The sequence below is a fragment of the Drosophila obscura genome, unplaced genomic scaffold, assembly GCF_018151105.1.
Source record: "Drosophila obscura isolate BZ-5 IFL unplaced genomic scaffold, ASM1815110v1 contig_170, whole genome shotgun sequence".
Lineage (NCBI taxonomy): Eukaryota > Metazoa > Arthropoda > Insecta > Diptera > Drosophilidae > Drosophila > Drosophila obscura.
The window spans coordinates 624,676-638,355 of record NW_024542758.1 but is presented as its reverse complement, the minus strand read 5'-3'; the positions used below and the strand labels follow the sequence as shown (position 1 = coordinate 638,355).

Here is a 13,680-nt window from a genome sequence, read left to right as displayed (position 1 = left end):
TCGGCTCTGCCAAAACAAAGCAGAGCTTCCGACACTGTCATCGACACCGAGAGAGCCACTTGGCAGCCATTACATCGACCCCCCTACCCCCTACGACCATGCACCACTTCATCCATTCACATCGACGCCGCATCCACAGCCAACCAGTGTCGGTCGACCATTTTGCATCCTCTTCAGTGGGGAGTGGGGTGGCTGCGGACAAGTAAATCAATTAGCTGGTACCCCCCCCCCACCACCACCACACAGCTGGCTCCGACTGCCACTGCAACTGCATCTCTCTCTCTCTCTCCTCTCTCCCACTCTCCCACTCTCTCTGTTCCTCGCGCTTCTTGCAGAGTTGTGCGCAGGCTTTTACTGCTCTCTCTCTCTCTGTCTCTCTCTCTTTCTTACTGTCTCTTTCTTGCAAGGAGGATTGAGTGCGCGGATTCATTGGTTTTCCTCCGGCCTTGCCAGCAGAATGTCCACCCTAATGCGCTTTTTGCATGAGCAAATACCGATACCGTTGCTCCACCGTTGGCTCACTGCAAAAAACTAGTAAGCCCAACTGGCAGCGCCTTTTGGGGGGTGGAAAGTTTGACAAACAACAATGCACCAGAATGAGCCCGAATGTGGGGCTAATTAATTATTGAACTTTTACAACTGCATCTCTGTCTGGCTGCCCTGCCCTGCCCGCCCGCCTGACCGCCTGCCTGCCTGCACTGTTTCTGCTCAAAGAGCGCACTCTCACTCCGCAAAGCGCTCAAATGCGCACTCTCACTCGGATTCACACGCACACACTCACACACTCACACACGCCACCACCACAGTATCCACTGGGTATGGTATGGTATGGTATCCCCTTTCCAATGCTCGCTCGCCTGCTCAGCTCGGTGCTCAACCACAACCACAACCACAAGCAAACCAGAATACAGCCCCACAACAGCAGCCCATCCCCGCTCCACCTTCGCCCAGAGACACAGGCAGGGGCAAGCAAAGTAAGTCTCGGCTGGGGCCAGGCCACAGCCACAGCCAGCTTGCTCACAATCCCAGTCGGCGTGAGTGAGCGCGCGTCGGCGACGGTTCCGGTTCGCGTTTCGTTCGCTTCGTTCGTTTTTCTGTTTTCGGAGAGAGCCACGACACGACACGCCGACGAGCTGCGAAGGGCCGTCGGAAAAACAAATTTTCTAATTTCCCATTGGCTTCCCAGCTGAAGATGCCACCTGCTGCTGCTGCTGCTGCTTCTGCTGCTGCTGCATGACTGACGTGGACAGACTTCCAGACAGCTCTTCCCCCCACCCACCAGAGATCACACAGTTCTGGCGCGCTGGGCATGGCTACAACAGCGACGAGCACAACGCCAGCCCCAACGAGGACTCCCACAAACGGTGCCAACGCCATCACAGCTTCTGCTTCAGCTTCAGCTTCAGCTGCACCGCCCAGAGGAGGCCCTGAATCTCCGGGAGCCATTATGCCGACGGGTGCCAGTGCGTCGCCCAGCGTCTCCCTAGCCATGACAGCGGTGCCAATGCCAATGCCAATGCCAATGCCGTCGCACGTCCATCTTCTGGCCGGTAGCGGTGGCCAGCCGACGGCAATGACGCCCGTTTCGCCCACAGCCGCACCCACAGGTGAGTGGTGGTGAGGTGGTAAAATGATGCACCCGTTTCAGAGTCCCCTCTCCTACTCCTCCTCCTCCTCCTCCTTCGCCGCGTTGCACGCTCCAGGGCACTGCGAATTTTGGGGTGAAATTCCGTGAAGTGACAGGGATACGGGGGCCCCGTGCAAGCAGCAACAGAAACAGTTTAAGACAAAGGCAAAGGCAAAGACAAAGGCCAGCCACTGCGACTGGCACTGCCACTGGCACTGCCACTAGGCAAATGCCTGCTGGAAAGTGCAATGATTTGGAAATTTCACAACAGCATCGCAGCGGCAGCCACAATATATATATATATATATATATATATATGCATACCTAAACATACTCAACGGACAGGAGACACAACTGGCAACTGTTTTGGTCTTTCGCACATCAGTGGCAATTTGCTTTGCACAAGTATGGGTTGTCAAATAAAATTAGTTCATGTCGTGGCGGCCATCGAGGGGCTACTCACAGTCCCGCAGTCCCGCAGTCCCGCTGTCCGCAGTCCGGGATGGTCAGGCAGGGGGGGCAGGCATTGGTGCGGGCAGCGGGCCAAAGCTTTGACTTGTCTCTAGAAGGTGTTGGAAGTTGCACAATAAATAAATAATTATAAAAGAGCTCAGGAACGGGGGCAGAGAGACACAGACACAGACAAAGACAGAGAGGGAGAGGGAGAGAGAGAGACACACACACAGACACATATGGTGGGGCATCAACAGCCTGAGCTTAGGGAAAGGCACGGGGACGGGGCCAGGGCTGGGTACATGTACATACATTGAAGTTTAAGCATAGGGCAGAAACCATACTTAGGGCTCTCGGGTTACGTGGTGCGTGTATTGGCATTATTCTTAGAAAGCCAAGCGTATAAAAGGTGTGCACGATGATTTTCGAGGAGCCGGAGAGGGCCTCGGAGGAGTCGCCAGTTCAGCGACTAAGCGGAGACTATAGTGCCCTGGATCGTTATGTTACGTTCCCCCACATGTCTCAACGGAACGAGACAGCGACAATTATGGATTTGCCTCCGACAAACTTACAGCGAAAATTGCACGAAAATTTACGATTTCCATCAACTTACGAAGAGACTTTAGATCTTCAGGAGAACCATGATTACTCCCTTTACTTACTCTTTATGTATAACGAATTAAGCAAGAAATTACACATACATATTCCTTGGATATGACTCTCCCCCATTTACTATGACATCCGATATTAAACCCTAATAGACTACATTCGAGCTTCACACATTTCGATGTGCAGTCCTTCAGACCGATCACTGATGGGATTATCCCGATCTGCACAGAGTGCTGCCTAGTTAGAGGTGCCATAGGCTCAGCAGCAGGTTCCCCCCAGCGTAGGGAAATGCCCCCAGATTCAGCATAGAGCGGCAATGAAAACCAGAAGCCTTAGACGACGAGTAAAGCGCTGCGCGCGACAAACAAGATCAGCGAGCAGCAAGCGAGACGAGACGTGGGGCTCGAGGATGAGGCTGGGGCTGGGGCTGGGGCATGCGACATGGATGGGAGCCACACATAAAAAGCGAGCCAGCACTTTAATTTATATGCAGTGCCGGGAGGGAGCTGAGCAAAAACCTACCGGTAGCAATAAATCAAACTATCAATTGAATTCCGAGGCGATCATCACTTCACTTGTGGGGAGCGCGATTCGTTCCCGATTCCCGAACCCGATCGTCATCGTCATCGGCATCGCTTCTTGTTATAAGTCGCACGGTGACGTGCCACTGCGAGTGCGAGCGCGTCGTTCGGTGGCAACCAACATCTGGAGCTTCTCCGTGGAAGGGGAGACTCTGCACGGGAGCAGTGCAGTGGCCGCGATTTTAAGCCGCTTTTGCAATTGACTGAGGCGCGTCGGGGCAGTCGGAGCTGTCGCATTGCCACTAACGTAGTAAATCATCGGTCGATCCTGCTCTGCTCCCAGTTCCAGTCCAAGTCTCCAGCTGCTGCTGATGCTGCGCGCGGCATAAATCAAGCATAGCCATAGCCATAGCCATAGCCATAGCCATAGCTGCGACCACAACAATTGGTGCAACATGCGAATGCAACAAATTGTCCAGCACCGCAGACTGCAACTGCAACTGGCGACTGAAGACTGAAGACTGGAACTAAGCGTACGAGCAAGTGGGGTCGCCGCATCTGCATGGGCTTAATTAGTGCTCCTGCTCCTGCTCCTGATCGGAGCCGCCCAATCGGTCCAAGAAAGAGCATACCAGGCGGCTGGAGGCACTTGCAACTGGCGACTGGCAACTGACGACCGACGACTGTCTGTGGCCACACACAGGGAGCTGGATCGCTCCAAAAAAGAGGTGTTAAAATGTGTGCAGTTCTCGCGATCAGATAAAATGTCAAAACGAACATAAAAGCTTCTACATCTGAGGAATGGCAATGCCAATTGCTGGCAGCACAGTGACAGGCGATCCGATCTCCGATCTCCGATCCGGGTCCAATCCGAAGAGGACCGACCGAGGATCGGCAACAAATTGCCAGCGTCTGCAGAACGTCAGGAATTCCATAAATTCCAACTGCAATCGCCGGCAGTCGATGTCGTTGCTGCCAGTGATTCTGCAGCAGCCGCAGCAGCAGCCGGTCCACTAATGGACCACACCGCGTCCATTATGCCCATAAACGCTGACACTTCCGCCACCGTCCGGCGGTCCACAACTCTCCAGCTTCAGCTTCAGTTGCAGCTCCAGCTCCAGCTCTGACTCTGAGTTTGAGTCGAACTTTAGCTTTGACGTCGTCGATCAACCCAGCAAGCCGAAATTTGTCCAACCATCTCATTGTCTCATCTCCCGACACCACATCACAGTGCACAGCCAACAGTCCACAGCCAACAGCCAACAGACTGCAGACTGCAGACTCCTCTCGAGTGTCGCTCGCTGATCGCGCTACAAATTTCTTGGTGTTTCTGTGTCACGCGCGGAATGCCGGCAACAGCTTCGTTTAAATTCCAATTGACATTTAATGATTTTCGACCAACCCCCCCCCAATCCCTCTCTCGCGCTCTCTGTTGTCCCTTTCCGTATACTTATTTCCTTTTGTTTGCTTCCCATTGCAGTCCTCACACAGCCGCACAGCCTCAGCCCATCCGCGCCAATGATGGCCCAGGGAACACCACCCGCTCCCACCATGGTGGGCGGGCTCTTCTGCGGGGGAAACGGAAACGCACCTGCAGCAACGGCCACCGCCACTGCCACCAATCTGAACGCTTTGGCCTCGCAGCACCGCCTGCTGGAACTGTCCCGCTTCGGACTGCGAGGATACGATCTGGCGCAGCACATGCTCTCCCAGCAAGGAGCCGTCTCCAAGCTGCTAGGTAAGCAGTGGGCAGGGGGCAAATGGGGGGGACGGAGGCAGGGCCTAGCCAATGCAATCAACGGCGTCATCCGGGTCCCATTTGGCATAACCGATTTGGCGGGACCACAAAACACGCGCCCCAAATGCAATTGCCATGTGTCCCGCCGCATTAGCGACCCAAGCGTCCCAATCGATTGGCTTGGGCTCCGTTGCTGGGGTCACGTAAACACGACAAATCGATTGGCCATCGCCTTGCCTCCCCCCAGTAGCAGCTGGGCAGGGGCACCACACCACCCCACTCTCTACTCCCAATCTCTACTCCAGCGATATCCACAATCAGAACTGGGGCCTGCGTCTTCAGCAGCCGCACACCTGTTGCCACCTGCGAGTGCGACACTTGACCATGTCATTTTCAATTAGCCACCAAGCGCTGTGCACTCCTAGCAGCTAATTTCCCTTCAAACTCAACGGGTGGGGGGGCTCTTCTTATCTAGATTTTTGAGCTTCAGACTCTTCAAATTCAGAGCCAAAACGGGCATCACTTTTAAATCTATCTGCCATGCTACGCAGATTTTTGTAAGCTCTTTTTAGGACTCTAAAATTGTATTCGAATTGGTTGCAGGTGCCAGGAAATTCAACAAAAAAGATTACATTAGTGGGAAAATGGAGAAGAACTTCGTTCGCCTTCTGCAGTATTTCTCCATGCGAAACAGAAATTCTAGATGATATAATTATGAGCATACTCGTAAGACCAAGAAAAGGCAGAAGAATATACTCGCAACTATTTTCATTATCGTATTTGGCGGCTACTCAGAGTTTATCCTCATCCCTTTATCCTTCAGTTCAAGCCTGTGGATATTGTTTAGCAGAGTAAACAGCCGCGTCCCTCCAATTTCATTCCCTTTGGGCTCTGATTATATTATAATAATGAGACACCAAATTAATTGCTCCATAAAAGCTATGATATAGCCACCATCCTCCAAACAAACGAAATCCAACGCAATGAAATGCCTCAAATAACGAAATTCCAGCCAAGATTCCCACCTGACAGGTGCAGCATCATTGATAGTGTGTGCCACAAAGTGGTGTGATGAATGAATCGGCCGCCACTCGGCCCATTCACAAATATTCATTAGCGTGGCCTCAAAATCACAGCATTCAATATACATCTACATATGTATGTATGTATGTATTTGTGTACATATGTATGCACATTTGCGGGTGCGAGTCACTTCCATTTTAGCCATTCAAATTGTGCAAATAATTTCCGTTTTGTGCAATAAGCCAAGTGCCTACAATACCCACACTGAAAGAAAGCAGCGACAACCAGTTGAAAATGTTACTGGACATCGTCCCAGTCCCCCCACTCACCCTTTACCAGAAGTAATACAGGTTTAGCTTACAGTAAGCATCCCCTGCCCCCTGCATGGGGGAGGGGTTTTCTCCCAGTGTAGCTTCGCTGCTCAATTTACAAGATAAACGCGCGCGCCTGTCAACCGCTTCCGACGAATTATCATTTGAGCTGCGTCGAGGCTGCGACTGAGTCCCCAGTCCGCAGTCCCCAGTCCCACTTGGAGTTCGAGTCTCTGGGAGCGGAGCTTGCGGCGCTGATGTTTGTCAAATATTCAAATTAGCGCGCCGCTGAATGGATGGCGGCTCCCGTTCCCCGACTTAATTGTCTAGCTAGTTAGTGGCAGTGGGGCTGAGCTGGGCAGGGCAGGGCAGTCAGTCAGGTAGCAGGCAGCTCGAACCCATATAGTAGACAATGCAATGCTGCCGTAGGGCTTTTGACCCGCTCGTAACGCCCACACGGGCAGGCAGCGCGGAGGCAGCGCGAACAATGTGAGAATTATGCGAGTCGCACAATGCGCCAATGCCGCCAGCGAAATGATTAGAATGGCTATACAACCCCCGTGGAGGGCAAACATACATATATAATATATAATATATATAAAGTAAACTCTCCCTTTGCAGGCACTCTGCGACCACCGGGCCTCATCGGCGGCTCCAAGCCGAAGGTGGCCACCCCAACGGTTGTCTCCAAGATCGAGCAGTACAAGCGCGAGAATCCAACGATTTTCGCGTGGGAAATACGCGAGCGACTGATCAGCGAAGGTAAGATTCGGATGCGGAACAATAGGGCCAGAGATGATCGGCAATCCTGGAGTGGAGTGGAGTGGAGTGGAGTCCTGCCTGCTGCCAGGGAGGGGACACAATGAGAGTAGCTGAGCTAATTAACTGACAGGGAACCCCCGAAAGCGAAATTGCACAACAAATGACAACGGTCGCGACAAGAGGAGTCGAGTCGAGTGGAGTCCGTCCTCTTGTCTTGCTGTGCGTCCTGCTCTGACTGTGGACTCTGTGGTCTCTGGCTTCTGGGTCTGTCTTTGGGCGGGCAGTGCAGGTTTACGCGCTTCTTCAGCAGCGTTGGGGAGAACCACTGACAGAACCAGAAGCAGCAGCAGTTGGAGCAGCAGCAGCAGCAGCAGCAGCAGCATCAAAAGATCAGCCATCAGGCATCAGGCATCGGTCGGGATTGATGTGTTTATGGTGCTCGTAATGCGAATGCTTTGCGATTTATCCGCAATCGGATAGCACAGTCGCAGTCGCAGTCCCAGTCCCAGGCCCAGTTTTAGTCCCCGAGCGAGGCTCATTTAATGTTGTAAGAATATATTGTTTCAGTGGCGTAGATTTAGATTTATCGATTGGCTAATTTATGAACATCCGTTCCGTTCCGTATCGTTCAAGACGGGGAGTGGGGGGGAGACTCCAACCCACTCCACTCCACGTCGATGTCGATGTCGATTGATATGTAAATGTGCTCACATTTGTGTCACTCATTTCGGGGTCCAGTCCAGTCCAGTCCGTCTGCAAGGGAACGATAATCAGAATGGGAGTCCACTAACCACTAACCAGCAATCCCAGCAATCGAAGCAAAGCCAACAGCCAACAGCCAGCAAACAGCAGCCAGCAGCCAGCAGTTGACGGCAGTTGACAGTCGCCTGTGGGCAGTGGACATAGGCAGTCAGTTCAGATCGCTCGGGGCAATGAATCGTTCCGATAGCCATCTCTCACATGAGACGCACGAACACACAGGCGGAACTGGAACTGGCGCTGGACGCTGGACGCTGCTCCAACCTCGGACCAGAGAGAGGCTGATTCAAATCGCGAATGGCCGGCTCGTCGGCTCGTCGGCTTGTCGGCCCGCTCATTACAGTCAATCTTTGGGCTCATTTGTTTGGGGTCACGGGCGGGTCATGACGTGCAGCATCCGGTGCTTTCATTGCTGGCCTCCTCCTTTGCTCTTTCTGTGGCAGGTGTCTGCACGAATGCCACCGCCCCGTCGGTGAGCAGCATCAATCGCATTCTGCGCAACCGCGCCGCCGAGCGCGCCGCAGCGGAGTTCGCCCGTGCCGCCAGCTACGGCTATGCGATGCATCCGACGCACCCACATCCGTACACGAGCTTTCCCACGTGGCCCGGCCACCATCCGCTGTGGGGCGCTGTGCCCCTGCCCGCCGGCGGAGCTCCTCCCGGCGGCAGCAGCAGCTACGGCAGCGACGCCAATTCCAATTCCCATTCCCATTCCAATGCCAACTCCCACAACACGAACAGCGGCAGCGCCTGCGGGGAGAGCAGTGCGGGCAGTGGACGTCTCTCCTTGCCGGCCCTCTCGCCGGAGTCGGGCAGCAGGGAGAGCAGGAGCAGGGAGAGCAGGAGCAGCCGCTCCCCGGAGCTGGATGCGGAGGCCAACCGTGTGATTGGTGAGTGGTAAACACGGGCACTCCCCAGTGTGGCATCCCCCGAGTAAAGGACTCACTCCCGTTGGCAGATATCGAGGGGGAGGACAGCGAGTCGCAGGACAGCGATCAGCCGAAGTTCCGCCGCAACCGCACAACCTTCAGCCCCGAGCAGCTGGACGAACTGGAGAGGGAGTTCGAGAAGTCGCACTATCCGTGTGTGAGCACCCGCGAGAAGCTGGCTGGCAGGACCGCGCTGAGCGAGGCGCGGGTGCAGGTGAGTCCCCTTCCGTTTCCGTTCCGTCATTGCCTACTAACCACATCGAATCAGAAGCGAACACACAGACAGATAGACACGCAGACAGACAGACAGACAGACATAGAGACACACCCCAGCCACTCTTTCTTTATCAACTAACAAATTGTCTCTCCGTCGATTGATCAATTAGGTTTGGTTTTCCAACAGACGAGCGAAATGGCGGCGCCACCAGCGGGTCAACTTGATCAAGCAGCGCGACTCGACATCGACCTCCACATCGCCAACGCCGCCCACGCCTGCCGGGGGACCAGCGCCAGTTGCCTCGATGCCCGAGCCTGGTGCCCAAAAGCCGCTGGAGCAACACGCGTATCCGGGCATCCATCGGCATCCCTACAACACCAGCCACATCCGCAGCAACAGCAGCCCCAGCAGCTGCCCCAGCAGCTGCCCCAGCAACAACATCCTCGAGGTGGAAGCTCCGGCAACAGCAGCTCCTGCCTCACCCACAGCATCAGCTCCATTATCAATGGGCGGTGAGCACAGTGCGTTCCGCAGCCTGCCCATGCCGATGCCCATGCCCATGCCCATGTCCATGCCCATGTCGATGCACATGCCGATGCCCATACCCCAGGCCTCGGCGGCAGCCTTCGCCCTGAACTTTGCTCGCCAGTACATAGCCAAGTACATGGCCACGCCGCAGATGAATCCGATTGGACCCCTGGATATGGATCCAGAGGAGCAGCAGCAGGAGCAGGAGGAGGAGGAGATCAACGTGGAGCAACACGATGCAGAGGGAGACGCAGAGGAGGCGGCATAGAGCTATCCGCACATGCAACGCATATTGGCCCATCCAATCCCATCCCACAGAGTGATGATCCATCGGAGCCATGGGAAGAAAGAACCGAAGCGCTCTCTGTGTGTGTGTGTGTGTGTGAGTGCTCTTCCTATCGCTTTAAATGGAGAGAATATTTAGTGCAATTTTTACTTAATTTATTCAGTTTGTACGAGTTTGTATCTCTGACCCTAACCGCGTGCTGAGTACAAATAAAACCGAACCGATCCGAACCGATCCAAACGGAACGGAACAGAACAGAACCGAATCTATACAATACGATGACATGCGTGCGATAAATTCTCACGAGTTTCGTATAATTGGTTGGGAATTCAGAAGATGACACCCTCCTTCGTCACTGAAGGGTGAGAGAGAGGGTGAGAGTGTGAGAGAAAGGGGAGCCCGGGGGCCAGGCAACACAACGCGCATTCGAAAATAACTCAAGTGGACAAATCTGACAATTTTGTGGCTACCAAAAGCATTGAGAGGAGACAGGCAGCACAGAGGCAGTGGCAGTGGCACAGAGGCAAAGGCTCCACAGCTCAAACTCGAGTACCTGGCATCTTATTCGGACTGACCGACCGACCGACCGACCCAACCGATCTGAGGCTGGAGAGTTGGAGAACTGGGAACTGGGAGCTGCAAGCTGGGCCTGGAGCCGGGTGATTAATGTGGCTTTAATTACATGCGCTGAGAAGTCGTCGCCGTCCTCGTTTTTGTCGTCAATGTGTATGCTCGGATGGATCACTATAATTATATAGATGGCCGAATTAAATTTTAATTTAACGCCTGTCAAATCAGAAAACCACTTCTATAATCGTTCGCTTAACAGTGTTCGATCCCCAGCAGCACAGCGCCTCCACCAATATCCACACACAATATCCACACTCACTGTCCGATCGATCGATGCCCAAATAACTGAGGGGGAAAGGAATCAATCGAACGAACCCTGCGCCACCATATATTATTGATTGTAATGAGCCAGCGAAGGCGTCAACTCCAGCGTCGATTTCGATGCGTGATGATGAAAGAAATACATACGCCTGCCTTTGCCTGCCTGCCTTTGACTGCTTGCCAAGAGAATGCAAAAACAATTAAAACCCCGTACCTGGGGCTTTTGATGAGTCGTCGAAACAGTGTACATTGTGCTCCACTCCACTCCTCTATACGTGAAGCTGGAGGTGGAGACAGGCCGCCGCATGGAGTGGCTTTCACTTGGATTGCTTTGCAGGCAACAGCAGCTCTGGCGCTTTGTGCAGCTTCTGATCTCGGCTTTTGAATGGACAAGAGAAGAGTATCCCCTGATAGTTGGCGGCGATGCTATTAGATCTCTGAAATGTAACAATTGGGCTAAACGATTTGTCGATTTTCTACCATGGGAATAATGCGAAGAAATGTAAATTATATTCTGGGTTCGCATCAACATTCCCTTGGATTCAGTCTTTCAAATATATCTGCTGCTCTGCAAACTAGTTGCTCAGTTCTAAGAACTATCTGGCTCTTGCGCCAGAGCCTTCGTTTTACTTCAATCGGAACCGTCCAGATCGGATTACTATATCAGGTGGCTCAAAAACAAGTCCGCAAACAAGTAAATAAATATACGGTAGAATATACTTTATAAAATTTAAAAGTTGTAGCTTAAATCACATATATAAGAGCCTCCGAATTTAGCCTTAGTTACATGTGCAAATGTTTAAGAATTCCGCCCGGAAGAGATTAAATATGAACATCCAAATGTCCCTCTTGTTTAACTTCATTTGTTTATGTATTGCACATATCGATGGAGAATATGTTTAATTTTGAGTGTAAATACTTAATAAGAATGCAAATCGAAAGAGAAAGAGATGGAGAGAGAGGAATCATCCTTGCTGGAGCGGAGCCTGTACCTGTTAATTGCCAAAGGCGTTAGTATTAAGTGGTTTTCGTGCTTATTATAAATATCTCTTAATTTTCGCCATCCCCACGGTACGCTGCCCCGTGTGTGTGTGTGAGTGGCAAAATCTTGAAATGGCAATCACCGACAGAAGCAGTCGCAGAGCCAAAGACAGAGCCACATTCAGAGACAGGGCCAAAAGGCAGCCAAGTGGACAACAACGTCTGTTGCAGTCGCAGTCGCAGTCGTTGCTATCCCTGTCGTCTGCTTTGTTGTCATTATGTTGTGTTATTTGGCACGATTTGTTAAGCTAAGGAGAGACCTCAACCTCTGCCTCTGCCTCTGCTTCTGCCTCTTCCCTGATACCCGGCACTGGCACTGGCACTGCGACTCTTGGCCGAGAGCTGTGCGCGGTTGCATGATGCTGCGGATCGATTGGGCTTGAATCGATCAGCGACCGACCAGCCGCAACGGCGGAATGGCAAAAGCGTCTTCAGTAGCGATCACTACATGGCATAGGACCGCGTCGAGCAGAGCCGAGCCCCCCCCTCTGCCATCCGACGTGCTCTGATAGATGCCGCCTTCCTTCTCTGGTCCTGCGACTGGCACTGCTGCGAGCAAGAGCGGGAGCCAGGCTGGCGTCGGATCGCGCATATAATTGTCGCATGCAAGATCGCGGCCATCGACATCGGCCAGCAGCAGCAGCAACAACAGCGGCAGCGGTGACACACAGCACAGAGCACACAGCACCCGAGGAGGACATGAAAGGTAACGCATTGCTGCGGCGACGGGAATAAGTAATTCACTTAACGCTTTAATATCGCTGATAAATGCAGAGCAATCTGCTCCCTCCAGCTCCAGCACCAGCACCAGCTCCAGCAACAGCAACAGCCGAATACATTTCCACTTAATTGGTGCAATTTCCAGCGATTTTTATTTTATTCGCATGCGTCTCTCATTCGAATGGAGCCCGATCCCTACACCGATCCCCAGCCTGCCTGGCCTGGGCAGACTTTGTGGCTGCGGCGTGCGAACATCGTTGGATGCAGCGGCGGACTGGCCTGGCCGGGCCTGGCAGCCGCTCATTTGCATAAATTCAAATTCATTTGCACGAAAATGAGAATCGAGCATTGTTTTGCACGTGTTGACATGTTTAGGAACAGAGTGGAAGGGCTCCGTCCGACTATCAATACTGACCGGATGCACTGCCCAAACGATGATGAAGTGTGCATCCTCTGCAGACTATCCAACCAAGCCCATCCACCATACACCATCCACCATCCAACAGAGAGCTACAACCCATCGACTTCTATGCGAGTTTAATGCAAGTCCAGGCCTATAATTTGATCGTATCCACACAATAACTCAGGGTATTCCCGGCCGCCTGTGAGCAGGAGTGCAAAATGCCCAGTGGCGCTGGGCTGGCCGTCTGGGGCGGGGCCCCGGCCAGAGCAGTGACAGAGCCGATAATGGATGCGCAGCAATGCCATTTCTGGCAGTTGGGAGTGCACTTCGGCTCCTGATAAGACCACCACCAGCGAGCGATCCTCTTGGCTCTCCTCGCAGTAGTTGTTGAAAGCGTTGAGCGAGTGCGCAGCCGTGCCCGCCCGGCTCACTTAGCGGGCATGCTCCATAACTCAGAAGGAGGAACCGTGGAACCCTGCCACACTGCCACACTGGGCAACGCAACCCTGCCAACATCTGGGGAGTGTGCTGTGCTGTGCCGTGCTGTGCTGGATCGATCGGATTACCCGGCAGGCTTTTCAATTCAACACATCCTCCAATTATACCCACACATGTGTGTGTGTGTGTGTTTGTGTGTGTGTGTGTGTGTGCTTGGCCCCGCCCCCAAGTCGTCTGCGCATGGGCGTGCGACGCAAATTATAGCAAAGAGCCTGACTTGAATAAATGCGCGATTTCGGAAATTGAAAAGGAATTAACGATGGTCAGTCAGCCAGCCGATGGTTTGGTATGGTATGGTACGGTCCCAGGCCCTGCCAATTGCAGAAATATTGTGCATAATTATATGCTAATCCAGGATTTGAAT

The 13,680-nt window shown here is 53.0% G+C and overlaps 1 protein-coding gene across 2 annotated transcripts; it reads left to right on the top strand.

Moving 5' to 3' along the window:
• The first annotated feature begins 1,017 nt into the window (after window positions 1-1,017).
• Window positions 1,018-9,993, top strand: LOC111076037 (paired box protein Pax-6). Of its 2 annotated transcripts, none has more exons than XM_022369622.2 (6): window positions 1,018-1,607; window positions 4,691-4,948; window positions 6,904-7,044; window positions 8,247-8,693; window positions 8,762-8,946; window positions 9,119-9,993. In XM_022369622.2, the coding sequence occupies exons 1-6, from the start codon at window positions 1,310-1,312 to the stop codon at window positions 9,743-9,745; spliced, it is 1,956 nt and encodes a 651-aa protein (XP_022225314.2). In that variant the 5' UTR covers window positions 1,018-1,309; the 3' UTR covers window positions 9,746-9,993. The 2 variants fall into 2 exon arrangements, with proteins under 2 accessions (XP_022225314.2, XP_022225315.2); XM_022369623.2 differs by having other exon boundaries at window positions 9,136-9,564.
• Window positions 9,994-13,680: the final 3,687 nt, after the last annotated feature.

Coding starts and splice junctions, on each gene's coding strand:
- LOC111076037 (XM_022369622.2), top strand. CDS start 1,310: ATGGCTACAACAGCGACGAGCACAACGCCAGCCCCAACGAGGACTCCC. Junction 1,608..4,690: donor GCCCACAGCCGCACCCACAG/GTGAGTGGTGGT, acceptor TTCCCATTGCAG/TCCTCACACAGCCGCACAGC. Junction 8,947..9,118: donor TGAGCGAGGCGCGGGTGCAG/GTGAGTCCCCTT, acceptor TTGATCAATTAG/GTTTGGTTTTCCAACAGACG.